At 38.4% G+C, this 27,344-nt stretch overlaps 1 protein-coding gene across 5 annotated transcripts in view; it reads left to right on the plus strand.

The window, feature by feature from the left end:
- NOL4 (nucleolar protein 4) overlaps positions 1-27,344 on the plus strand; it is a 353,984-nt gene that overhangs the window by 104,155 nt on the left and 222,485 nt on the right. For all 5 annotated transcript variants that reach the window (XM_057503972.1, XM_036885429.2, XM_036885440.2 and 2 more), the window contains 3 exons: positions 5,279-5,390; positions 6,250-6,362; positions 11,985-12,117. In XM_057503972.1, the coding sequence (XP_057359955.1) occupies positions 5,279-5,390; positions 6,250-6,362; positions 11,985-12,117 (358 nt within the window). The remainder of the gene's footprint in view (positions 1-5,278; positions 5,391-6,249; positions 6,363-11,984; positions 12,118-27,344) is intronic.

The following is a 27,344-nucleotide window of genomic DNA, read 5'->3' on the forward strand; positions in this document are numbered from 1 at the left end:
TAATCAGTGAAATAAAACTAATGATAAAAACTAGTTATATGAAATGAAATCACATTCTGTTTCCTGTCTGCCTGTATCTAGGTCTGCTGATATAGGGCAGATGATGTGCTGTCACCTCATCCCATTTTTCTCCAGTTTCTTTCCATCATGTGGTAGATTGCTGTGCCTCCTTACAAGCTGAGTGTCTGCCTTTTGCCTCACACTTGGGCCTTTCCTCCATCCTTGGAGGGTACTATCTTAAAGCACCATACTCCATCCTCTTCATGCTGCTCACCCTACATCTGATGTGTTTGCTTCAAGTTTCTAAATTGCTTTTAGCTGTCTACAGTGTGATCGGAACTGTCCAGAAATACCCCTGACTGCTTTAGATCTCCTTTGGATTTGTCAACCTTCTTTTAGGTTTGACCACATGCCCACCATCCTCTCTCAACTCCACAAGAAGAATCTTTGGACTGACTACATTCCTCTGCTTTAAACCAGTGTTCTATACATGACGTGTCACGACCCACTTGTGAGTTGTTGACAAGTCAGTTTAGTGGGTTTTATAAACATTTCAGACTAACTAGCCTCTGCTGTCAGGTTAGTATTTCAGCCCATGGATGAGACCATCTCTCCCTTTCTTTTTTAATACTGATAACCAGGAGATGCTATAAAGTACAGCGATCAAGGGGACAGGCTCTAAAGCCAGAGCGTCATGTGAGTGCCGTCTTCTCCTCATCTGATGCGTGGCCCACGACCTTCCTGAGGCTTTGCTTTCTCATGTGTTGGTTATAACAGTGATGATTGTAATCTATTCTGGGATTGCTGTGAGGGATGAGTGGTAAAATCCATGTAAAGCCCTCACTCAGCATAATTCATTTATTAAACACTGAAATAACGGAAAGCTTCAATGCACATATATTGTTTAGGAAGTATTACTGTTAGTTCAAAACAGCCAAAAACACAAGTACCAGTTGTGATGAATGAGAATCTTAATTTCGAGAATTGTCAATTCTCTACCATTTCAGTAACCAGAGAATATCAGGTTTTGGTACAAGCTGAGTAAATCTAAAGTGCCTTTCTATTGAAAATACCCAGAAATGAAGCAGTTAAAATTGGAGAGGAAGGATGCTTGGGACTGAGGAAGAAAGACATAGGACAAATAGCCCCAGAATTAAAAAATTCTTCTGTTATCCATTTTGCTCTCAATTTACAAAACTTTGTGGCTTGTGTTAATAAGACAGACTTGCATCTTGTGAGACACACAAAGTACAGCAATGATTTGTTATTACATTGTTTTAATTGATTAATTTCTTTACCTTTTCTAACTTTTTATTACTTCAAATATTCTGAGCATAGGAAAAGAGATTTACATCTGAAGGTAAAACTCTGCAATTTAAATGTAATAAAACTAGGAATTATATTTTATAGAATTTACAAGTTGAGATTTGAAAAGTAATTTAACTACTATTGATTTTAAATTTCAGTTCTTGGATAACTGACATTTTTACCTTAACTGAGTTGTGTTGAGGGAAAGGCGAGTAGCACTGAAAACTGCCAGAAGTTGGCTTTATAGTTGCAAAGTCTTAAAAAAAATATTGCTGCTTTTTTCTTCAGAAAGATAGGAACATTAAAAAGGTAAAATGCTTAACCTTCTTTCAATTGTAATATTTGTTAGTAAAGTTTTCAGAAATGTGTTCCCAGTAGTTTTAGTTCTTGTTAACCCACAGGTGGAAGGTCAGTAGCAGAGCCCCATATGAGACTCGAGCATTAGACCTTCTGCATGTGAATCAATTTATCATTAGGTTACTAATGTCACACTATCTTTGCTCTAGAAGTGATTTTATTTAGTATATCAAAAGATACTACAGTTCAACTATTTTTATGTGGAAGTATTACCATTTGTTTTTTGATGGTAGAGGTGATTTCTACTTCTAGTTGATAATAATCTGCTTTATTATTTTCTGCATTACTGGTGAATTCCAGTCTTAATGGACTTAGAATGTAATCTTTACCTTGAAAACAATATTAGTATTGTTCAATACACAGATGAATTGAAGTCTTTAGATGTGGTAAGTAATGAAAAATTATATTAGGCCACTATATCTCCTTGCCTCAACCACAGCTAATTCAATAAAAATAACAACAAAATATCTCTGCCAGAACTCAAGTTTAAGGACTGACTTTGTCCTTGGAAAGCACTTTGATACTATGGGTATTTTTGAAAAACAGAATGTATAAAAACCGATTTTGATGTTCCTGCTTTCCTTGGTCCCTAAACATTTATCTAATCTCTCTGTGGGGTAAGCCCACCATTAATTTATAGAAATAGCCCAAGATTTGAGAGATTTTGGTTTGAGTCCTAGCACTTTGTGTTGCCCTCTATTATGTAGTAATAACAGTTCATTTCATCTCTTTATACCAGTCAACTTACTTAATAAAAAATTATCATAAAGTCTGTTTTAACCATTGTCTAAAACAATAGATATAAAAACCCAAAGAAAAATACAAAGCATTATACAAATCTAAGAAAACACATCTGGATTCATAAAAAATAACATTTCTAAGAAAAAGATGCTTCATAATTATTTACATGATCAATAATGCTAGGTCATTAGTTCACAAGGCTCAGTATGGCTGTGTCCGAGTCCTTCTGGATGCTTACTTCTGTTTCAGACAATCTGTGTGTCCTGTCGCATGCAACATTCTTTCCAGTTCAGAGGGAGCCAGAGTGATGCCCGTTCTCGTTACTCTGCTTCTTACTACTGAGAGGATGCAGTTCCTCCCTGCTCATAAACACATTCTAATGAGATACACTCTACTATCCCAAGTATAAAGCTAGTCCTTGAAGTACATTTCCAAATAAAGTGCTATCCTCAGCAGTGTTCTAGAAAACATTCTGGCAGGAGAAATACTGAGCAGAAATGAGCGTGAGAAATGAAGAGCCTGTTCTGAGGGCCCACGGGCTCCAGTGGGCCCGGGATGGGAGAGAAGAGTGGAGGACACTGGGATGCTTTGGCAGGTCGCCCCATAAAATGGGTTCAGAACACCAAGAAAACTGCCCCAAGTAAGTGCTTTCTTCCAGTCCTATACCATACAGGAACATCGTGCCAGGTGCCGTGCTGGAATAATGCCACAGAGGATAGAGGGATACAATCCTTGCTGAAACATCTTTCTGAGGCACAAGGGGGCACTTTCTCTTTCTTCAGGCATACATGTATATACACACACACAAACATCTGTAACCATTGCCAGTAGTGCTCAGAGTAAAACTATAAAAAATGCAATTTGCTTAGTGGTTCCAAGAAAACCTCATTTGGGAGCTGAGCAGTGCTAGGACAGTAATGGAACTGAGTGTGTTCTGTCCAGAAGGGATGCCTACCCAAGGACTTGTTAGTGTTGGGAAAAGGGCCAGTTGTGGAGAGTGTCAGGGCCAGTTGAAGGCAGTATACCTTAGGTCCACCTTTTCCTTGGGTGGTTGTCCTTTTCCTTGGATGGTTTCTCTTCTATATAAGTAGAAAAAATATTTAATAGAAATCCTCCATGAAAATCATTGGAGCATCCTTCTCAAATCCCATTTGTTAATGAATTTACTAGTTGGCTCCATTAGTTCCAATGGACTTTAACTCCATATGAGATAAAATATAAAACATCACATCTGCCCCTGCATCATAGACATTTTTTTTACTTCTAATTTATTTTTAAATAGATTTTCAGAGTATCAGAAAAACTATCCCTAGTCTGATAAATCAGGCAAAGGTGTTACTTCTCTCTGTAAAATAGATGAATAGGACTAAAATTTATGTATGTGTGTATGTGTCTGTGTGTGTATATAGAGAGAAAGAGCATAAGAGAGAGTGAGAATTTAAAATCTATATATTTCCTTATTCAATAACTAATATAAAAGAGTTTGACAAAATACTTTCCAATTTTTCTGTTCGTTTTTCTCCCACAATCCTGTTTTTTATGAGGAAGTTTTTTTAAAAAAGCTGGACATCTTAATTTACAAATTGGTGCTTATATTAAAAATCGGAGTTCCACATTTCACATCCTAGTAGAGTGATTTTAATTACCTGTGTATGCATCATCCATGGAGCTGTTCACTGTAGATTTATTCCTTTTCTTTGGTATTTTTATGGCTCTGTTCCCTGAGAATCACTGGGACAGGATAAGTGATGTAAACTGATTTTATTATTAAATTCAGGGAAAAGTGAGCTTTACATTTTGGACTTTGAGTAGATGGGGTTTCTCAGGTGCTGGGCTCCTTGTACAGTTTGGATAAGCAGAAGTTGGTCCCGTCACAATTCATGGAATTGGTGTAGATTTGTATTTAATTTCACACTAAGTGGGTATTTTCTTTCCTCTTACAAACTTAAAATACATTAGTGTCTGTACCAGCTGTGCGTTCACCTGAGTGTGCACCTTGCACCTGCACATTCCCCCTGCCTCTCTCATCCTCTACATGCCAATGAGTCGGCATCAGCTTTCATCTACAGATATTTAACAATCTATCAGTTTCACTTCAGAAATAAGTTGCTTTGATGAGAGAAATACCTTGGTTTTTGAGAAGCTAATAATTTAAAAATTCACTGACAGGACTACTGATTTCTAACTTGATTCTACATCATGATTTTGAAAACAAGCTCTGCATAGGGCACATGCCACTTGCTCTGACTTCCGTGTTAGCTATTTTGGATGTTAACTATGAAAACTGACATAAAACGGGTAACAGATGAAGTAGGTGGCCAGCATGCATTTCCAGGTGTGTCATTTTCTGTGGAAGGGACGCTTCACTGCAGTGAATACATACATTGATTCTCTTATAATTGTTTTTTATTTTCACTTAAAATGTTTTGAAAAGCAATGATAAAAAATGCTTATTGATGCAAAATCCTAAGTTTATTGTTTCTATTTGGGGCTAAATTTCTAAAAATACATGTAAAATTGGATAAACAGGTGCCAACAGTAAGTTTAAAAAACAATGTTGGCAAGTTTTAATAAGGACAATTGACTAGACTATCTGTATGTACACTGTGATTATGTTTTCTAAAACAAATATTCAAATATAAGCAGACCCTTTGAGATGTGGCTGCCCCCATACTGCTCCGTCAGGTGCAGCTGAGTGGCGTGTGGCCAGCTGGATAGATATTTCTCGAATGATGCATGTATGCAGTGCATGCTCTCGTTGTGCTTCCTGCCATCATGGAATAATGCGTCTTGCTTGGAGATACAATGACCATTTCTGCTGAATCATGCTCAGTCAGCTTATATAACCCCTTTATTTTGTGAATCATTTCAGATTTCAGAGAGCTATGCCTTCCTCCCAAGAGAAGCGGTGACACGATTTCTAATGAGCTGCTCAGAGTGCCAGAAAAGAATGCATTTAAACCCAGATGGAACAGATCACAAAGGTAGCTGTGGTGTCAAATAGAGAGATTTAAAGTAATTTCATTCATAATGGCAATTTGTGGGTCACATTTCAATGAAACATGGCAGACTGAGGCAGTTCTTCTGGTCGACCACTGTATCGAGGGTAGGGGGAGGTGGTGAGCTTTGGCTGTCCACTCAGAGTGATTCAGTGCCTGCTCTCAAAGAAAGATTATTTCAACTGCAGCAATGAACTTTTTTCCTGTAATAATATTTTGATTTTCATTTAGCATGCATGTTTCATGGTATTTTAGGCATTCAGCAAGGAAATGGATGTTCCTCAATGTCCTTTTAAATCCACACATCCTCTATTTCTAAAAGGGTGGAGTCATGTGGAGTTACTTCAATTGAGAATTGGTACATAAAATTATGATTTGACTTTAACATTGATTAAAATTTATCTAGATTCTTGTCCTAATCTATTAATTTCTCTCAGAGAGTAAATCAATCTCAAAGTCACTTTTGGCTAAACAGTCCCAATGCTGTAGGATGAGAGGACTGGCAAAAGGAAAAAGAAAGCAAGCAGCCCCCTCTCGAGTTCGGGCAGGACAGGGGGCACGTGCGCAGCAGAGGAGTGCAATGACGAGACCAACAGCGCGTCGGTGTCAGCGGGAGGCGGGGCACCTCCCCGTGGTCAGAGGCACCTCGTCCCTCCATGGGGCCGGGCGTCCCAGTACACCTTTGTGGGGGCACACCAGTTGGTGTTCCACAGTCCGCCTGTAATGCCCCCGGTCTCCTGAACACCTGGTGTCTAGAACCGTAGTTCAGTCTGAACGAACCGAACCGTTAGTTGCAGGTAGAATACCGCCTCCCGGTCACCGCCCATCAAATGTTTAATTGCAGATAACGGGAAGCCCGCTGTGCTGGCGCCCAGCGTGATCGACTACAACATGCCCATCACCATGGCCTACATGAAGCACATGAAGCTGCGGCTGCTCGGCTCCCGGCGAGACGAGGTAGGGCCGCATGAGCTTGTGCCGGGCCCGGGGCGCCCGCGGCGCTGGGACTGAGCCTCTGGGGCTGCAGAGGTCCGACAGGCGCACGCTCCAGGCCTCGGGAGGGGGCGGCCGTCCCCGCCTGCTGCCCCGCAGTGACCACCAGCAGGCTGCTCGGTGAAGCACTGGAGAGCTCGGGAGAGAGCGCCCTGCATGGGCAGGAGCCGAGGGAGGTTCCGGCATTAGCGCTAGAGCTGTGTGCCCGGACGTCAGGCATTTCCATGTATGTGGTCGTGTCTCTACTGTCCGAATCATGCCTTTATTTTAAAGTTCTTTGTCAGTGAACCATCATTCTATATATTTTTGTACTTCTCTGCATTTTCTAGAGACAGTTTCTGGTTCTTTATAGTTAGTGGTGTTTTGATGTTTCAAGTTATTCTACTTAATTCATATAGTAAGAATCTAGCCCTGTGCCTGCTATGTAGACACAAAGTGCACATTTGTTGTATGTTCTTATCTAGGATATTAATTAACTTACCAGATTGGTTCAAGTATTTCAAAGGCAGGGGCCAAGTTATATATGTACCTATATATATCCCTTGAAAGACTGGTAACAATAGGGGCTTAATAAATCCTTATTAACTAGGTATTAGCCATTAATCAATAGACATATTCAGATTATCTATATTAGGAATAGTTTTGCAGGCTAATAAATTCTTTCTTGATATTTCTTTAAAGCAGTAGATGTGGTTAAATATTTATTTTTCAAATATACTAATGTTTGGTGAAGTATTAAATTTTTTAAAATTACTTTTTGAACCAACTCTATAAAGCTGAAATCCAATTTTTTGTTTTCCTATTTAAACAGGTTTGATCTCAAAACTATGTTTATAACATAGTTCTATATCAGAAACTTGATTAGGGTGCACTCTATAAGGTGATCTATATTACTGCCGTGGCAGTATTAGATTCCATATTACCAGATGGCAACGTATAAATGACTAAAACAATAGTAATTACATCACTGATGTGAAAGACCATTAAGAAAATATTAATGTCTATGTCCCTAAGAATGAAAAAATATTTCCATGATTCATTATATAAATTGAAAGAAAAACTTTAAAAAGTCCTTATAAACTAGTAAGAGCTGTCAAATTATTTGTAGGAAGCACATTTAGATGTTGATACATTTATTTCTAGGCCAAAAAGTTAAGATCAATTTTGTGGCAATGATATGGCCCCATATGCTGAGTCCTTCTGGCTTCTAAAAAATCACACAAAGGAAATAGATCCTTTTAGATTTCTAACTAGATTAGGAAAATAACTGTTATCCTTACATTTTGAAAATACTAAATTGGATGTACAGTGCTTTAAAAATAGTTAGAAATTGTGATTATTGAAAAATAGGAAGGTAGTTAAGTAAAATCACATTAAAATAGAAATCAAGTGTGATGTTCCTTTGTTATCAGTTATATCCAGATTTCAATTAGTGTTGACGCAGTCACTGCAGCCAGTATTTATTGAGCACCTTCTATGTGACTGGCACCTTGTAGACAATGGAGACAAGCAATGAATAAATTGACAAAAGTTTTGTCCCATTGAGCTTACCTTCTAGTGGGGGGGCAGTGACAATAAGGAAGTAAATAATGAAAGCATGTATATAAGAAGCTGCTAAATGATATTAAGAAAAATAAAGAAGGCCAGGAAAGGGAATCCCTTTAGTTTTACAAAATACTCTCGCCAATGCAAGATCATCTTGCCCTCTTATAAACTGATGATAAGTTTAAACCAGAACAAATTTTCTTTGGGGGTGTTTGGCAATAATTATTAAAAACTTGTAAAAGTTATTTATGTGCTTTGACTACAAATTTATACTAAAGAATATGATGCATGAAATAATTCATGCATTAGGATGTTTACTGCATTGCTAATAGTGAATGATTGGCAGTCATTTCAAAAATTCAACAAAAAGTTGTCAAATCTGCACCATCCAATGTGGTAGCCACTAGCTACATGTGGGTATTTAACTTTAATTGAAACTAATTTAAATGAAATTAAAATTTCAATTCTTCAACCACACTAGTCACATTTCAAGTGCTCAGTAGCCCAACGTGGCCGGCAGTCACTTCGTGCAGTAGGGAGTGTTGTGGGGCAGCTCCGTCACTGCGAATGTTTTCTCCCTCAGCGCTGGCTGAGTAAGCAACCTGGAGACCCCGTGGACTCCCACCCCTATTCTAGATCTGAATTTTTAACAAGATCTACATGCATGCACACTAAGGTTTAAGGTGGTGTATTTCACAGAAAAGTAAATAATATAAGCTTCAAGTTAGTTTGAGTATCAGGTAAGTGCAAACCAGAACAAGTTGAGATTGGCAGGACTGGTTTTCAGTCTTGCGGAAAATCCTCAGTGTTTATTTAGTAGCTTACATGCCACTTGGTACCCTTGGGACGACTTGGGTGTATGAAGAAGTAGAGAGTTCTGAGATGGAAAGTTTCACTGGGCAGTAGGTGAACAGGACTAGTGGGGAAGACTTTGGAGGCACGTAAGTAACTAGGACACTATTACCATGTTGTTCAGGAAATGGAAACATGAGATCTTGAATCAATCAGGACAATAGCAATGAAAATCAAGAGATAAAATCTGCAGCTTGAAAGCTAAAATGAAGTTTGGAATAGATCAGGGATCTGAATTTCAAGCAACTTCTCAAAATAGAAATAAAAGCTCAATGATAAAGTTCTTAAAAATAATAAGACATTTTTAAAAGGGAAAAGTCTGGGAAGAAGAACATTTGTTAAAATCTTTGTTCTTATTTTTAAAAATTAAGTTTCAAGGAAGCAGAATTCTACGGTGGTTGGTCATGACTTTATACTGAGATTTTAGTAACAAAGGAATCCGCTCACATTGTAGGATGTGCAAACCATTTTCTGGTTGTCATGCAAGACAAAACATGGGGGAAAAATTGAGATGAATAGCCTATCATAATAAAAATAAAACATTTAATACCATGTCAATCAAGCTTTCTAATTCTGCACCCTTAGAAATCTTCAGTGATTTCTTCTTAGAGAGATCAATGTTATCTCGTGTTGGTACAATATCATATTTTATATACTTCTGCCACCTTTATTAAAAGATAATAATTTAATCAGTTACTAATTAAACAAGGACTTACAGAATGAATGCATGCACTTAGTTTCATTAAAGCCTTTATAAATGTAAACAATGGGATATTTCATATTCTAATAAGGAGTAGAATTGTGAAAAGTGAATTATATTTCATAAGAAATCATGGAGGAAGATATTTAAAATAGTGACAATCATCAAGCCATGTATCATGATAAATACTTTAAAATAGAGATTTAAAAAAATAAAAGTACAGAACAGGTTCATTTAGTTATATAACCACTTTAATCTCTTGTCCACATTTCTTAAAAAGCATGCTGACAAGAGTATCATTTGCTAGTGGTCAACTATATTGATTATCCATAATGTGCAAGAGCAGTTTATATACCACTCCATGGAACAAACGCTGTGACTTGACTCTCTGTATATAGCTTTTCTTTAAACACCATACACACACATATTTTCACACTCATGCATTTTACACATGTGCAGACACACATATAGATAGCTTACATATATATATGTGTGTGTATATATATATAATGGAAACAGTATTTTACTTGATTACAATAGTTAGCTATTTGTGATATACATAAAAATGCTTATTATAAAGACTGTTTATGTGGAATACACAGCTACCTTACAAACACCTGTTAGTCTTGTTAATCATTTTATTTAAATTTATTTTTTGTATGTGTTCCTATAATAAATAGGAATAATGATATATTGTAGAATTTATTATATATTCATTACCATATGTTTTGTGCTGCTTATGTATCTGACGTTCTAATTACTATAAGTACATTACTCCTCCTCAATCCTTATACAGCCCTATGAGATTGATAATATTATTATCCCTATTTTATAGATGAGGGCATTAAGGCACAGAAAGGTCAGGCAACTTGCTTAAGTGAGCACAGCTAACAGGTGGCATGGGTGGGCCTGACGTGGTGTGGCTGCAGAGAACGTGCTCTGAAGTGAAGTTTCTGACGTCACAGGCACCAGACACAGTGTGTGTTAACAGTATGTCGTCCAGCTATGTGCACGCACACGTGCGTATGTGTATGTAATGGTGCACATTGATCGCATCAATGGCCCATGGAGTTTCACTCTATTTTCTCTTTTTAACACACCCTTCTCAGATGCTTTGGATTTTCTTAGAATTTAGACTTGGAGGAAACATGACATACAGAGAGCGGGGCATGTCCTGGCAGAAGCTTTGGGGGCTGATTGCCCAGGAGCCTCACAGGGCAGCACTTACTTGCTGAATGAATGATGAGCTTGTCTAACTCAGCATACGCACACATGATCAGACCTTTGTTGAAGGAGGGGGCGCCAGAGCCACCTTGGCCTGGCCTGCTCATCAGAATGCCGACTGCTTAGGCTGCCGGGACGTTCCTGTCCCCTAACAGGGGAGCAGCTTCTTTGCTGAGAGAAAGTAACTTATGAAGCCCAGTTAATTGTTCCTGTTCAGGGAAGCTCCTCCCTTGAGCCTGGGTGACCTCAGATGAATTCCAGCTCTGGTGTGACCTCGGCGTCTCCGCAAGTGGGACCAGCAGGGCCCCGGAACCCGACTTACAGGTGGTGAGGAAGGCGAAGGGAGTGAGCAGATAGATACAAACAGCAATGTTGGCGGGAGAAGAAGCAGCTTATTTTTATGTTTGAAACTTTGATCAAACGTTTACAAATTAAAGTTGAACCTGAAGGTTTTGATTAAATACATACAATATTTTACACAGATTTCTCAGATCTTCCTGCCTACGTAACCACACCATTTATCCAAAAATCAGTTTTCCTAAAGGAATTTGCTTCAGTGAAGTGACTACAGCAAAATAAGATTTGGCTTAAGCTGCTATTTGACAGGTTTTGATGAATCGGCCTTTGGCACACTGGTGTTCTGGTGAACTGGCTTGTGGTAAATGCATCTTGCACACTTTTACCTAGAGCTCCTTGTGTGGCTGTAGTGTAATTTTTGCTCACTTGTGAGGAAAGAAAGGATGTCCTAAAACTGCTTTGCTCTCCAGCACAGGTAGACTTCGAATCTAGCCATGGAAGGCTCTCTGTTACTAGAATCCATCCTGTTTGTCAGTGAAAATGTTTTGGTTAAATAAATAATCATTTATTAGGTCATGTATTTTTAAAATCAAAACATGTATTTATCTTTATGTTATGTTTTGTGATTGACTCATTTAGGAGGTTTTTTACTAATTTAAAAAAGCCCATTCTTTTCCTTATTCAGGATAATTCCCCAACTACATTCTCGCTAAACCATTATGTTACCTTTTAAATCTGTCTATACTTAGATACATTGTTTGAATCTTCACAAGTCTTGAAATTCTGTGAAGGGAGAAATTATTACATTATTTGTTATTTTAAATATCTATTAATGCGTAACACATTTCACTGAGTTCCGTGAAAGCTTATTTCCTGGGTGAACTCTAGTTGACCCTATAGATAAAATAGTCACTGTTTGAATGTATTGTATTTTGTGATGCTTGATGATATTTTAAAACCATTTTCAGGATGAAAGTTCAATAGAAAGTGATGAATTCGATATGAGTGATTCAACACGAATGTCAGCTGTGAACTCTGACCTCAGCTCCAATCTCGAGGAACGGATTCAGAGTCCCCAGGCTCTCCCCGGCCAGCAAGATGGTAAGCCTTTCGGACTGGGCAAGTAAGCCAATTACAAGAACCTGGGTCAGAATCCAGTTCAACATCAGCAGCTTTATACTCGTGTTGCCTTTTTATCTGTTTCTCTGGGGGCTTTTTCTGTGTACCCAGGTTACATTTCCCACTACATTATTTTTGAATTCAAGTAGTTTGTTCAAGACGAAGGTGGTAGACTGAAGTATAAGCAGGTGTTAGTTATAAACCAAGCTGCCCCATATTTTGCTCCCTGAACTTGCAAAGCGTATGTCAGTGTAGTTCAGGTTTCTGTGATGTTTTCCAGCTTTGGTCTCATGGGCCGTGGAACTTCTGACTGAATGCAAAGTTTAAAAATGATTGAAACAGTGATTTGGATTTTTTTTTTTTACTAAAAGACAAAGTTGTAACTAAACACAATTGATATAAAAGGACAGAGTGATTTTGCTGCGTGAGAAGAATTTGGCTGGAATTTTGAGTTACTTTATTCAGCAGTAGGGGAAAGAATCATTATCTCTTACTCCTGGGCCCGCTGGAGACCCCGGACTGTCCTGTTGCTCTTGATGGGAAGAAAAAGGGTATGTAGAAAAAGTAGACTTGGAAGTTAATGTTTTAGGTCTAATATTTTCAGAGATATTTAAAAACTGTAGATTTTTGTCTTATAAATATAAAATTATGTATACAAGTGAAATTGCCTTATTTAGGTAATGATAGATGAAAATTAAGGGTTATAAATAGAAAGAAATTGGCCATTTGTATTCAGTATTAGTTTATTATTCCTGTAATAAGCAAGTTCACATGAACTGTTTGGCTATATAGTTTTGTGCCTCCATCTGTAGATAGGGAAATAAAAATCTTTTCTTGCTTTCTGACACTTGCTATTAAAAACTAGGTGCAAAAGATTGATGCCTTTCTAGCTAGCTACTGTTTGTGTTCTGCTTATATTGTCAAGGTTTAAAAAATCTCTAGTTTTAAGCCTACAAGAAGTACAGAAAAGGCAGAAGTGTTTTTCTTTTTCACACCTCAGGTGAGTCTAAAGGTGTTGGTGTCCTTCCTGGCATGTTAATGGATATGTTGACCAGCCATTTTAAAACTGCATCTTACTTGCTGCAGGAAAAATAGCTGTTGGAGTAGAAACTTTATTTGGGAAAGTTCTAAGAATGAAGTTCTTCTGGCTTAGATATAAGTTATCTTTTTTCTTCTAAAATGTGAGTAGACATGTTCAAATTTTGGTTTTTTAACAGAAATTGTATAGCACCAGGATCAGAGAATAACTGAGATGTCCATCTGTAGATACACTCATACACACACATGCATCTCACTCTGCTAGTATTTGTTCAGGGATTTTGCCTTTTATGCCCTCATCTTTTTTAGTCTGTGAATTTGAAAAATGTAACAAACACGAGTACATATCTCATGACGCAGAGTCATAGTTTTCTTGATTAAAGTTGCCAGTTGTGGGTTTTGGCTGAGCGACAGCTGGTATGAATCTGTACTGGCTTTAACAAGATGCAGTGTGGAATATCTTTAGGTATTACTCTCTCTAACAAGAACGCACTTCCTCTCACATGTGGTAGGTGCCTCCAGGACACAGATGTGCCTGGTTCCTGCTCTGACCTAAGCCCAAGCCTCCCTTTATGCGTTAAATGCCTTCTCTTCACTTTCTTGTTGAGTTTTCTCTTGCAGACCCTTCTTTAAAAGTATCAGTATACAAAAATGATATAATAAATATCCTCCTCAGAAAGCCAGCATCAGCCCCACTGTGCTCCTCTGTCCATTGCCCTGTTTCTCTGCGCCACCCCGGCACCACACCTCACAGTGAGGCTCATCGGGAGAGTTTCTCCTGCTCCACCTGCTCCTCCTCCTTGTGGCCTCATCCCAGGCCTTCGTCCTCCCCGCTGCGCTTCAGCCAGCTGTGACTGTGGCCGGCAGCCTGCACGCCATCTGCTTCGTCCGTGGGACCTCGGTCCTTGTCTCTGTCCTCACTGGTCCGGAGGACATGGCACCTGTTGCCTGCTTTCTCTGCCACCTCTACTCCTCCCTGTCCCATGTCCTCCCCACTGGATGTTGGCGCACTCTTGGGGGCACCCCTTAACCTGTCCTCTGCGCTCGCTCCAGGTGATCACGCCGCATCGCGTGCTCTCACCGTCATCTGTCCCTGAGCTGTCCCAAATTTACTTCTCTGAGCCCTGACATCATTGCTGAGCTTAGAGCTCTCTCCCCCTTTCTATTACCTAGATCTTAGTAGTCTTCAGAGGACTTGTCACTATGAAAATTATTTTTCTTATTTATTAACTGTTTCTCTTCTAGTATCTAAATGCCATACTAACTGTAGATCTTCTTAGGCTTTTGATTTTCCTTTCAGTTGCTCCATTTGAGACAGTTCTTAAAGCTCCATTATTAAGTGATTCAGTTTTCACCACAATCATAGTTTGCCACCTAAGTTTACACGTTTTTGTGCCCCCTGTTCTCCTGTCCCTTGGCAGTATCCCTCTCCTAGGAAACCCATGTTGTCATTCCTTTTTTTTTGTATTTCTTTACACACACACACACACACACACATACACACACACATACTCAGAAGATTTTGCCACCATTGTTTTATAAAAATAGGCTTTTACACTATTCTGTATCTTGCTTTTCTCTCAGAGCTTTCTGTCTGCTGGCAGATGTATATGTAACAGTGAGGAGGGCAGATGTGGTCCCCCCATCACGTAACTTCATCTGTAGAAACGGAAGTATGCATGGTACCATTCGCTTTCACTTACGTCTCATGTAACCAGTGCAGGAAAACCCCCGTCTCTGTAAAATGAGAATTCATAGGAGTAAAACTTACAGTTTGTGTCTCTTTCTCATATCAGTGGGGACTCAGGGTTAGGTCTGCATTGCTCCTGGAAGCATGTTGCTCTCTCGTGGATGGGGTTTGTTTGTCTTTGGGAATAGTCAGGCGGAAGGGCTTGTGAGATAACAAATCCAGTCTGGCGGGCAGTCCAAATGCAGCTTCAGTCTAGAGGGCCCTAGTCCAGGGGTTCTCAGCCTGGGGCCACTTCATTCTTGGTTGTGGTTGGGGGGGCTCCTGTGGACTGGAGAATGTTTAATAGCATTGCTGCCTCCACCCATGAAAAGCCAGCATTAAAACCCGTCCTCCCGATTGTGACAAGCAAACACGACTCTGGACGTTACAAATGCCCTGTGTGGCCTTCGCTTCCCCCGGTTAGGGCAGCTGGTTTAGGAGGAGAAGAGGGTCTGGGCAAGAATCCAGTAAGATGGAGACTGGAGAGACCCAGCAAGGAGAGGTTTAGAAGGAGAGAAGTCAAAGAAAGCTGCTCACTCGACTTTCTGAGATAAAGGCAATGTTCTGTATTGGTGCTGTAGCTGTTGAGTACTTGAAACATAACCAGTGCAGGGAGGAACTAATGTTAATTTTAATTAATGTTAATTTAAGTTTAAATAGCCACATGTGGCTGGTGCCTAGTCTATTAGACCATGTAGGTCTAGAGCATTATTTTATTTTGACTTGACAGTTAAGTTCCTCTCTCTGCAGCCATGGGTTTGATGTGTTTGAAGTCTTTGGAGAATATGTAGGAGAAACTCATAATTTTACCATTAGCTGAAAGTCCAGTATAATATTTGTAAAATATGAACAATACGAAATTTTAAGAGTTAAATTAAAATGTTCTGTTTTTTTAACCCTAAATGATTAAGATATCAAGGTAAAGAAATTGAAGTAACACATGGCTTTAGGAATCCTCTGTAATTATAGCCCAGACAGGTACTACAGTGTCTTTGCCGGACCCCGTATAAAACAGAGATAAACTTTCTCCCCATTTTTGTCTCCCTGTGGTTATGGAAGACATTATTTGTTTTGAGCATTTGATGCATCATCGATGTATCAAAGAGTGTCTTATTTGTGCATTGAGACCTTAACAGACGGTGTTCTGTGTGCCAGCATCCTGTGGAGTAACGTCTAGAAATGAAAGAGGCAAAAGGATTTGTGAGTTAAGTCAACATTCACTTCAACTTTTACCCACGGTAGACTTTTAAAGAATATATTCAAGGCAACTTCCTCATTAGAAGATGTACTTGATAATTCTATTAGCATTTAGAAATGCACAATTCATTTGCCAGATTTGAAAATCTCCTTTATGTATAATATTTGTATTCTAAAAAATGTTTTGATATGCTTCAATTGGTCAGGCCATTTTTGATACAGGGAAAAAATAATTGGAATTTAGTGGCTAACTTGCATACAAATATTAACCTACAACATATATATATACAGATATATTTATACATACTTTTTAGTACAATCATGCTTAATTATAATAAACTGAAGAATTTTAGGTCTCACTTCACTGCTAAAAATAGGCAATTTTTTTGCGATAAATATGTTAGTGAGAATTAAATAATAATCATGTTATACATGTATTACAGGTTAATTAAATAATAGGTAAATATTCTGGATTCTAACTATTTGAATTGCTTATCTTTGAGTAAAATAAAAATTTTCCTTTAAAAATGTTGTGGCTTTCAGGATCAAAAGGTCAGAAGACAGTTTCTGAAACTTAAAAAATATCTTGTTTTGAATTTCCTTGGGGAAAAAATTTGAATCCCATTAATGTCCTTTTAGTATTTATATGTGGAATCTAAAAACAAAACAGAACAAAATGAACAAAGCAGCAGCTGCACAGACACTGAGAGGGACTGGTGGTCACCATTGGGGAGCTGGGGGCGGGAAGGGGAGGGGATAGGGGCACCGAAATCTCAGTCAGAATGTAAGTCAGCCACAGGGAGGTACAGCATGGAGAATGCAGCCAGTGATTCTGTAATATCTCTGTCTGTTGACATAGTAACTGTGCTCTTTGGGGTGACAATTTAATAATAACTGTGGGCAACTGTTGGACCACTATGTTGTATATTTGAAATCCACGTAAATATTGTATATGATAATTTCAATAAAAATTTTTAAAAGTCTTGTTAGATTATAACAAGTATTCCTCTCTGAAATCTAGAATTGGATTCCTGCTATCAGGGATGCATAGGTATTTTGTAAGCTGGCAAATAAGTCTGGAACACTTTTACCATATAATAATCCGTAGTGGACTGATTTCTAAAGAGGTTTTATTAAGATAGCCACTGAAAAAAATTATCTGTGCTAAATATTTTTCCAAGATTCTTTGAACCCCTTTGGCTTCCATAATGTGGATCTTTGATTTACATGATACAACATTACCCAAAATAGGAAGCATGTAGCTAAAAAGGAGGTAAATGTCCCATTTAGAGATACAGTTCTAAAAAGTGTCTTAGGTGGAGCCTTGAGTATTCTTAGGCAAGGTTAAGAGGTAAGAGACCCAATATTTTATTATTCATTCAACAAACATCTGTTGAGTCCTAGATTAAGCTTCACAATGAGGTTACAAGCATAAGCAAGACATACTAGGTTGAGTCATACGAAATTTTCATATTTGTTCAACCTAATAGGCCAAGCTCTAATATAAGTCAAAATGAAAAAAGAATATGAAAGCAAAATGTTTTTGAAATTGGGATGTATGTCTGTTTCAGAGCAGTGATACATACGCATGCTATCACATGCATCTGGTATAGAATGATCATAGTCCCGTTTTGAGTGGAAATGGAAGGGAGTGAATTAAATAATAGCAGTTTAGCTATGACATAAATAAGTGGTACAGAGAGATGGTAGTGGGAGTTTCATGTTTTCTTCTGCCCTAATTTAGATGATATGTTCAGCTGGCAGCATAGACTCCTGTCTGGGGAATTTATTTTTAAAAAATCCAGGTCTGTGGGAACACCTCGGCCATGTGGGAAATGGCGTGGAGCTGGTGCTCCCGACCGCACTTCTGAGGCCGCTCCTCGGGTCTCTCCTGGCTGTGCTGGAGGGTCCTGATGCGACAGTCCCGAGAGGACCGGGGCCCATGGGTCCCTCCAGCTCCAGCCCCCTTCCGGGGGACCTTCTGTGTGACCTTCCAAGTGACCTTCTGCGTGAAGATCAATAGGCAACTTTGGGTTTTAGTTAACACTGTTTTCTTAGTTATGGCAATTGCTGTGTCCTGCAGTTCTTTGATACTTTTGAAGATGCCCCTTTACTGCAGTAAATTCTATAGTCTGCAGTCTTAGCTATCTGAATGTTGCATACACTGGATTTAATTCAGAACACATGCACACTCACACACACAATACTCTTACTGCTCTGTGTGTATGTGAATAAAATTTTATTAAAAATATGTTTGGAACTAAAATTGTTTCTAATTTAGCTGAATAGGATAGTTTCAAGTAATTATTAAAGCATATAAACCAGTGTAAAAGCAATTACTGTTCACCATTTAATTTAGTCAAAAAATCTAATAGATATGTTTTTAATAAAAATGATTTAAAACAGTATGCTTAATAGGAAATTAAATTTAATGGTTAATTTTTTTATGATGGGGAGTTTTAATTAGGCTGAACACCAAATTCTCTACTGAGGTAATATTGTCTTGTGTAAGTCATTTTATTTGTTATACAACTTTGCATTCCTTTAACAGTTTCTAATTGTTTAGGAACTTTTGCTAAACCAAAAATAGTTAAAAGAAATTTTTTTTACATAAATTATAATAAAGTATTTGATTTCCAAAATTAAATCTGTTTTTGACAGTGTTGTTCTCAATTTTTAAGTGCATATATTTCTAGATTTGAATACCTGAAAATGATACAGTGCAGCTACTTTTTCTTAATTCAAGTTGTTCTAATGCCAGATTTAAAAATAATTTATGTGATTAATGTATTGAATTAATTATTCTGGGTTGAGGTAGTTAAGCTGATGAAGCTTTTTGAAAGCTTTTTCCTCATGGCAGTTGCTCTATATGTAATTACGTAATAGTTTAGAAAAATATAAAGTATTTTTATAAGTAACATGAAGAAAATGGATGATTAGGAGTGTTATTGTGACCTGGAGGAAATTCTAATTGCTAGATTCTTTTGTGATATTATGTATGCATGTGTGTTTATTGTTGAAGTTACTTTTAAGCAGACATTCTCCATTTCCAAAAGTAGAAGGAGAAATAGCAATTTGGTTACATATAAACATAAGTATGGAAAAAAGATGCTTAGTTATATACTTATTTAAATACTTTTGTAAGGAATGTTATTTCCTTTGTGTCTTTGGGTTCATATTATTTGGAAGTTTACTTTTCTCTTTAAGTTAGAATTCTGCTTTTCAAGAGTTGGCCCATATTATATAAGTGGTTTTTTCATAGAGGTAGAAATTTAGTGATTACAGTCTGAAGCTTGCACACCCCAGAGCCCAGCCAGTCTTAACTAGGTCCTGGGTCTGTGGAAAATTAGGGGAAGTTGACTGGCTGGGTTCCAGTCTCAGCTTGGTGAGCCTCATCTGATCAGTGAAGGATGCCAAATAATCTGGAATTTGCTCCTGGGTCAGCCCTCTGTTTTGAAGTGTTGCTCTTCTGCTCAGTTAGGATCCTCATGATGTGTTTGCTGGTTTGCGAATGACACATGGGTCCACTATTCAGCATTTTAGTACCTCCAGGAGAAGCCGGTGGTCTGTTAGAACCAAGTAGCAGATAGTCAACCCTCTTTTAGTCCTTGAATATTGAGGTTTTTTCTAATAATGCATAAGTAAGGAAAGAAGCCACATGACACTGGAGACATGTTAGAAAGTATCTTTTAAGCACTTACTGAAATAAATTTTGAGCCTATAAATATTTATGTATCCAACCATATTACAGAATAAGAACCCCTTGAATTTTCCCAATTTCAAAGTCCTGGGAAACTAACTTTTCTTCCTATTTTTGGTTTGTTTTTACTAACAGCTGGCTAGCCTTTATAAGCACTCACTCTGAAGTCAGCACCATGCTGTTTCTTTACAACTTTCTTGTTGCTGTGGGTCATGTAGCCATAATTTTCTTTAAAAAAAACAGCTTTAATCTTTAGGCAAAAATAATTTCATGTTGCATAGGGCTTGAAGCTGCTGTTGCATGAGAATTGTACAGAGAGATAAAGTAGCTATGATATGGGTCTAAATTGACCATAAAAATCTTTCTTTACTAGGTTTATAAAGATCACAATTAGATGGTGGGTTATTAAAGGAAAGAACAGTGAGAGGACGTTGGAGGAAGCAGCTGAGAGGATATTTCATTATAATCATTATAAATTTACAGTATAATTGTTTTCTTACCAGCCTCACTTTATTTGACCCGGGTCGTCCAGGGGCCAGGGGCAGAGCAGATCTGTGCATCGGCGCACACTGCCTTTGGAGCCCTGCGCAGTGTCTGATGTGAGATAGAACATGGCTTGGAATTGAAATCGTGTGTAGAAGTTTTCTCCCCATCAACTTACTTCTGTAGTGAAAATGCACTCAGTCCTTCAACTCAGTCTCTCTTGCAAACATTACATAGGGGATGAGTTCCTCTTCCACGAATGAACCTTCTTTCCTTTGCACGTCTTCCTGTGGGGTACTGATGCCCACGCTGCCCCCCTGTCTGCCTCCCCAGCCTGCCTGAGAGCAATGCAACAATACAGTAGTTTTGAGACCCTAAAGGGAATGCAGGGGGCAGCGTGAAGAAACTCTTAGTTTCAAATCTTGAGACCTGTTCCTGATCCCAGCTGTGCCAGCAACTAGTTTGCAGCCTTACGTAAGAATTATTAACATCTTTGGGCAACTATTTCTACATCTGTAAATGAGAAGCTTAGATATCCTCTCTCTAAGCTGCATTCTAACTGCAAATTTTGGAATGTTCACCCCTGTAGGATTCTTTCTTATCTATAACATTTTCTGTTGTCTTTATCCTGACAAAACACATCCCTTTATAAAACAAATGGGACTCCATCATTTTCTATACATCCCTAAACTAGTTTGTCGTCTTAGACTAGAGAAAGGAATCAGAGACTATACTGACAGCCTGTCCTCCCTCCAGCCAGCACGTCCCATCTTTTGGAGCCATTTTAATTTGAAACCGCTCATAAGGGGAGCACTTAGAAAGCCAGGGTGACTGTGCAGCGGCGGATTCCCATTCTCCTTCCAGGCTTGACCGCAGGAATCTTTCAGAGTCACTGACTGTGTTTTTTGTTTGCAATCTTCTTTGCCTTTGGGAAGAAGCAGTAGTCAACACAAAGGTTTATGGGTATTCCCACAATGTGAAGTTGACACTCTTTTTCCCCTCTCCTTTGTGCACATCATTTATAAGAACGCATATCCCTTATTCCTTCCTGAGGGTATGTGTCTGTTACGTATGTATGTACGTATTAGTGGCTATATGTGTATGGGATAGGGAGGAGGGAGAAGGGGTCAGTTTTAGTACTTTCAGCAATAATCATGATTTTCCTTCAAGTGCTTTTTGTAAAACTTATCCTGAGGTCCTGAAGTACTGGAGGGGTTCTTAGGATTTCCTTCAACAGCAGCCATCATTAAAGCTTTGACAACTCTAAATGTCTATACACATTTAAAAGTCCTGTTGAGATTTTTGGTAGCTAAATATCAGTGAGCCCATCTCAGTGTGGGGGCTTGTCTCACTGACGTGACACTATTGCTATGATGCAATAGTAGTCATAGCTTGGATAGTGCATCCTGGCCTCATCCAGAATAAATGCAACTCATTACCACTTAACTCCATCTTTATTCAAAGCTATGATAAAGTTATCAGGGCCAACACTGTTGGGGCTCAGCACTGGTGGCAGGGTTCTAAACTGGCCTCTCATGCTGGTGTTCCAAAGAGCGAGGATGTACTTACTCAACACAGGTCAACCACATCGGCCGTTTGCCTAAAATGTCACGTGCAAATTCTACTTTAGAACTGATGAAAAACACCTAAACTCCCAATGGAATTTAACACCTAAAATTACTGTTTTTAAGATATTTTTAACGGAAATGTTAGAAATTTCCATCTGAATGCCTGCTTGCTGACTATAAGCTAGACCTGTCCCAAGAATAACCTTCATAGGTTTTCACAGGAATCCGAGGAGGTAGGAACTCTTGTTATTCTCATGGAGTAGATGAGGCCGTTGAGGCTAATAACTAGCCTGTCACCGCTAAGTGGTAGAAACAGATGGAACAGACTTTCTCGAGCTGGAGCCTGTATCTTAAGAGGCAAGTTTCTGAGTCACCACAGGCACCCTGTTACCGTTGTGTTTATTATATTCTATAACGTGCACTTGTTTACACATGTTATTTTATGCCATGCATGCTCCACCATCCCATCATGTTCTCATTTTCAAAACAGAATTAATATTCTGGCTAATACTTTAGCATTACCTGTGCTTTTAAATTTTTTAATAATAGCTATTTTTAGGTATTTTCCCATATCTTCCTATTTGCATGTATGATCCTCTGTTTCTGCATTGTTATAAAGAAATTAAAGCATCATTTCTAGCCATTGAAATTATTAGTTTCACCCAGCTTTCTACAACAGGAATAGCAAACTTAAATTGTTTATTTTAATAATGCCTCTTGATTAATTGCCTTGTGTTTAAAATTCATATTTCCTTTTATCTGTTAAATACATAATTGACTTTTGATAATTTATTTCATTTACCCCATTCTCCCGTGTATGGAAAGGAAAATAAGAAACTGTGACTGACTCCATCAACTGCATTTGCTATTTTGAATCTTCTCATTTTACTTTACTGTGCTTTTCTGAATAATAAGATCAAGCTTTGGCAGAAGGGAAGAAGAAAACACTTTTCATTCAGACCATCCACTAATGTCAATACTGACTTATCTTATAAGTTTTTCGAGGTAACATTTCAGCTTTGCTTTGTGTGAAATAACAATGAAGTATACATTTTTGTTGTTGTTGTTGTTGGGGAGTACCATTTTCCCACACAAAGCATCCAGATTAATAGGGATTTTTGAAATATCAGTCATATAAGCCACATCCTTACATACTTTATATTGCAATAATTGTCATGTTAATCTAATAAGCACATTCCTAAAATAATGTTAAAGGTTCTATAGGGTGGTAATTATCCAGAGTAGGTTAGGTAAACTTACATAATAATGGGATATTCAGCCCTACCAAAATGAGAGCAAACTTTCAAAATAAAACAAAGCTTAAACTTCAAAAGAAGACTTTTAATATTATAGATTGAAATTCCTTGGATTTGTATAAAGAACAAAACTAGACCAATAAGGTTTATTAAGTGCTTGTGAAATGTTGTGGCTTTGAGAACTTGTATGTGGTGAGTTGAGAGGTTATTAACAGAACTAGTTACCTCTTGGGCATATTTTTTTGTCTTAAGACTATGAATGGCCCTATGTGTTTTATAGGGCTTGTCAGCTGGCCAGTAAGTACACAGGCTTGTTTCTCTATTTGTATCTATAGATAAGGGTCAATTCATCCTTTCTTAAAAAGAAAACTACAAAATATTATTCTAGGTATGAAAAGTGTGTAAATTCCAGGTAGACTAAGTATTTTGGCTTTCTTTTATAAATGTTTTTTACCCTATTGTAGGGATCTTGTAATAATAACTGTCATGCGGTTTGATCATCAAAATTGTCTCTTGGGTCCCACATTTGGAAGCCAGAGTGAAGGTTTGGCCATCATCAGTAGGTTCTATGAGGGCAGCCGTCTGATGGGGATGGTGCCCCTCTCCTGAAGATAGTGAGGGCAGGATAAACTGGCCACCTTTCCTCACCTACCCTTCCAAGCTTCATACACGCACGTCACTGAGGCTGCTATGGAGGTGGGGGTGGGGGTGGCAGATAGAATTATGACTAGTTTATGAGAGACTGAGTAGTTACACACAAAAAAAGATGGTTTTCCCTAGAAATGACTTGACCTAGCTTTATTTGGCATAAATTTCCCTCCATGACCAGAAGTGGGGCAAATGAACTGAATTCAAAGAGAAAGAAAATGCCGTTTTTTGTGCACTTCAGTTGGTGACCGTATCAGTTCATGCCAGTCCTACCTGGAAAGCAAATGTGTGTAGTAACCATCATTGAATCTGAGGCAGAGCCCAGAAGTTACTATTTCTAAGGTGGCCTCAGTTACCTTAAATTCTTCCTCCCGATCAATTTCTCTTCTTTTTAATACCCAGTAGGAAACAGGAAAGCGGGTTCAATTCATACCTGTGTTCTTTTGTAAGTGATCACTAGGCTCTTTAGAAATCTTCCTCCAGATCAAAACAGATGTTTTAAAACTATGTTATATATTTTGATCCCATGTCAGTATTTATCGAATCACTGCTTTTCATGTTGGCTTGTTATATATACATAGTTGGCTTGAACATGACTTATTAAATGTTTTATATTCTCCTAAACTTACCCTTTTAAAATGAATTATTTAGTATCGTGGCCAAGGAGCACATCCTTCCTGTGGAGAGTGATTGGCCTGCTGGCGCAGGGTACTGAGGGTGTGTGCTGTCGTCTCCCAGTGTGTGTGGAAGGTCTAGTGTTGCCTGAGGATGTTGCTGCGTGGAGGCAGCCTTTGTGTTTGAACAGTTGTCTTTATTAATAAAAGTCAAAGCCATCAACAAGAATGACCTAAATTTAGGAGAAGGAAGTTAACTTCACCTGAAACATTTCTTGTTCAGTTAGAATCCGCTTTGTGTCCATCCATTGCAAATGTGTATGACCGGACCAAAGCTGAGGGGTTTATGCCCAACATCCTCCATATCACCACTCATTTCATTTTATTCTAAGGGAAGAGCAGATATTTATTGTCTCGCTTGCAAGTAACATCATGTATTCACAGCTCACATATTTAAATTTATACTAAAACATCTTGTTTTAGACTAACAGATTCAAGAAAATGCTAACATCTTTCAATTATCCGAATTGAGAAGAAATAACACACAAGTATGCATTAGATTTCTCTTGTCATGGAAATTATTTAATGATGGTAAATCTCTGGATTTAAAAACCTATAAAGGCATTTTTCAAGTATGAAAATAGTAGAATATTTTTATATGAAGTTTGTGGTCACCCCAACTTGGAAGTTTTATTTTTTTATTTTGCATTTTCAAAGACATGAATAGATATTTGCCACTGTTTGAACTATTGCCATGAAAGGTAACATCCTAGAAAATTTGAATACTTTTTTGTTTTGTGATAAAAGAGGCAGTAATGGAGGAGTAAAATCTCCAATTACTATAAAAACCACTAGAGGTCTACTGATCTCAACTTCCTGCCAGTGTTCTTCATGCCTATAAATATTTTAAATTAACTATTTCTTTTGAATTTAAGTGAATTTCTTCTGTTGTATGTATCTTTCATTCTGCAGACTTTAATTCTACTTAAAATTTAGGGAATTTGGCAGTTTTTGAAATTTTGTTGTTTTCCTATCAAGTTGTGTTTATTTAAATACATGCACACATATGCATGTGTATATAATCCATATATATATGGCTAGATCTTCTGTAGTTTGCCCAAGGTTTCTCACGTCCATGCTACTGTCTTCCCCCAACTAAAGTCTCTCCCTCATTCATATATTGTGGTAGATAAGATTTTACCATCATACTTTTGGTGTCTGAAAGTCTTTCATTTTCTCCTTTACTAAACTTTGTTATAAATATATTAGTCAATGGGCTATACAAATTTACTTTGATTTTAAAACAAAATCTTACTGCCTGGTGTCACACATTTTTACATTGACTTGTGAATGCCCCACCAGGAAGTTTGCAATGTGCATACAAATCAAACTTAAGCAGAGTCACAGTCAGGGGGTCTCATGTGATCAGTCATGTTGCTAAAAACAGATGCATTCTATTTTGTTGGGAATAATAAATGTTACTAGCCACTGTTCTGTAGAAAACTTGTGTCTAAGATCCCGGAAGTGTTAAATGGTAGTGCTAGTCAATGTGATTTGCTGTTTTACATTCTTTTATATGAAAGAAGGTAGAATTCAAATCTGTGTGAAAGAATTAAGGACCCCTTCTTTGAACCAGTGTTTACGGGGAGCTCAGTCCTTTGTCATCCTGAGGGGAGTGTGGGTGAGGTTTGGAGAGCTAAGAGATACCCTGTAGTCCTAGAGTCTCCTGTATCTGCTCCAGCACTTTGACGAGTCCTGTTCTGCAAAGTTCAGGGGAAATGACACCCATCGTTCTCTCCTTCCAGTCCAGTGCCATTCCCATGCAAAGGTGAAAAGTGGAACTAGAAATGTGGTGTCATCTTCTTGGAAACAGGAAGGAAAGGAAATGTGTAAGGTCTGCAACTCCTTTCCCATTGGCCAAAATTACTCACGAATACATCTGCAATAAAGAGAAAACCTGAATTTCAGGAAACATCGCATCTCCGTTTTTTAGAGCATTTAGTGGACTGCCCCTGAATTATCTTCAGATGTTGCTCCAGGATGCAGGGGCAAGATTGTAAATAAAGGAAGCAGTGACTGTCCTTGAGTCCAGTTACCAGCACTAAGGACTGATTGCCACGCATTGCTGGGCAGTTGTATCTTACACTCTCCAGGATGACCTTTGAGTGAGCAGCACAGCTGGTGCTGATGCACGGGATGGGAGGGTGCCAGACTGGCTCCCCTTGGCTGCCGGCGTGGGGGCCAGTGAGAAAGTCTGTGCCCTCTGCGAAGGAGCTGCTGGCCCCTGGGTAGGGAAGGCCGATTCCAGCATGTGCTGTTCTGCCAGAGGTGCGGGTGCAAGGCTACAGCCACCCAAGAAATGGGCATCTTTCCCTAACTCAGCTGACAGGAGGAAGCACCTTCCAGCAGCCAGCCCTTCTGAAGTTCATTCAAGGTGTCTCATGTGTGTGTCCCGCACTGAAGCAGCTCCCTTATCCCCTATCCTGGGGGTAAGATTTTACCATGATACCTTTGGTATCTGAAGGGTCTTAGATTTTCTCCCTTACCAAAACTAAAAAATATACAGCCCTCAAAATAAAACCTTTGCAACCATGAATAAACACCTAAATTAAAGTTACCAACTTCTAACTAACTGGGAAAGAACTTAAAGGGGTTTATAAAAGTGGAATGTGTGTATATACATATATATATCATTCAAAATGTACAAAACATACAAAAATTTCAAGTATGTACACGAACAGAGAAAGTAGAATACTTGGGTATTTGTAGTGGAATGTACTTAACCCCCAGGTGTCAAAAAGTACTAATTTATGAATTGCTTCAGTTGAGGCAAGAGCATTTGAAGAGAACATGCTTTGACTTCCCAGTTTTCCTCACTCCCTCTGTGCCTCGTGTGCCAAGATCATGGTGGACCCTGAGGAGAAGAGTCCCTTCTCTCCTTTTTATCAGAATAAATGGATGAAAGTAATTTTTTTC

The sequence above is a fragment of the Manis pentadactyla genome, chromosome 6 (assembly GCF_030020395.1).
Source record: "Manis pentadactyla isolate mManPen7 chromosome 6, mManPen7.hap1, whole genome shotgun sequence".
Lineage (NCBI taxonomy): Eukaryota > Metazoa > Chordata > Mammalia > Pholidota > Manidae > Manis > Manis pentadactyla.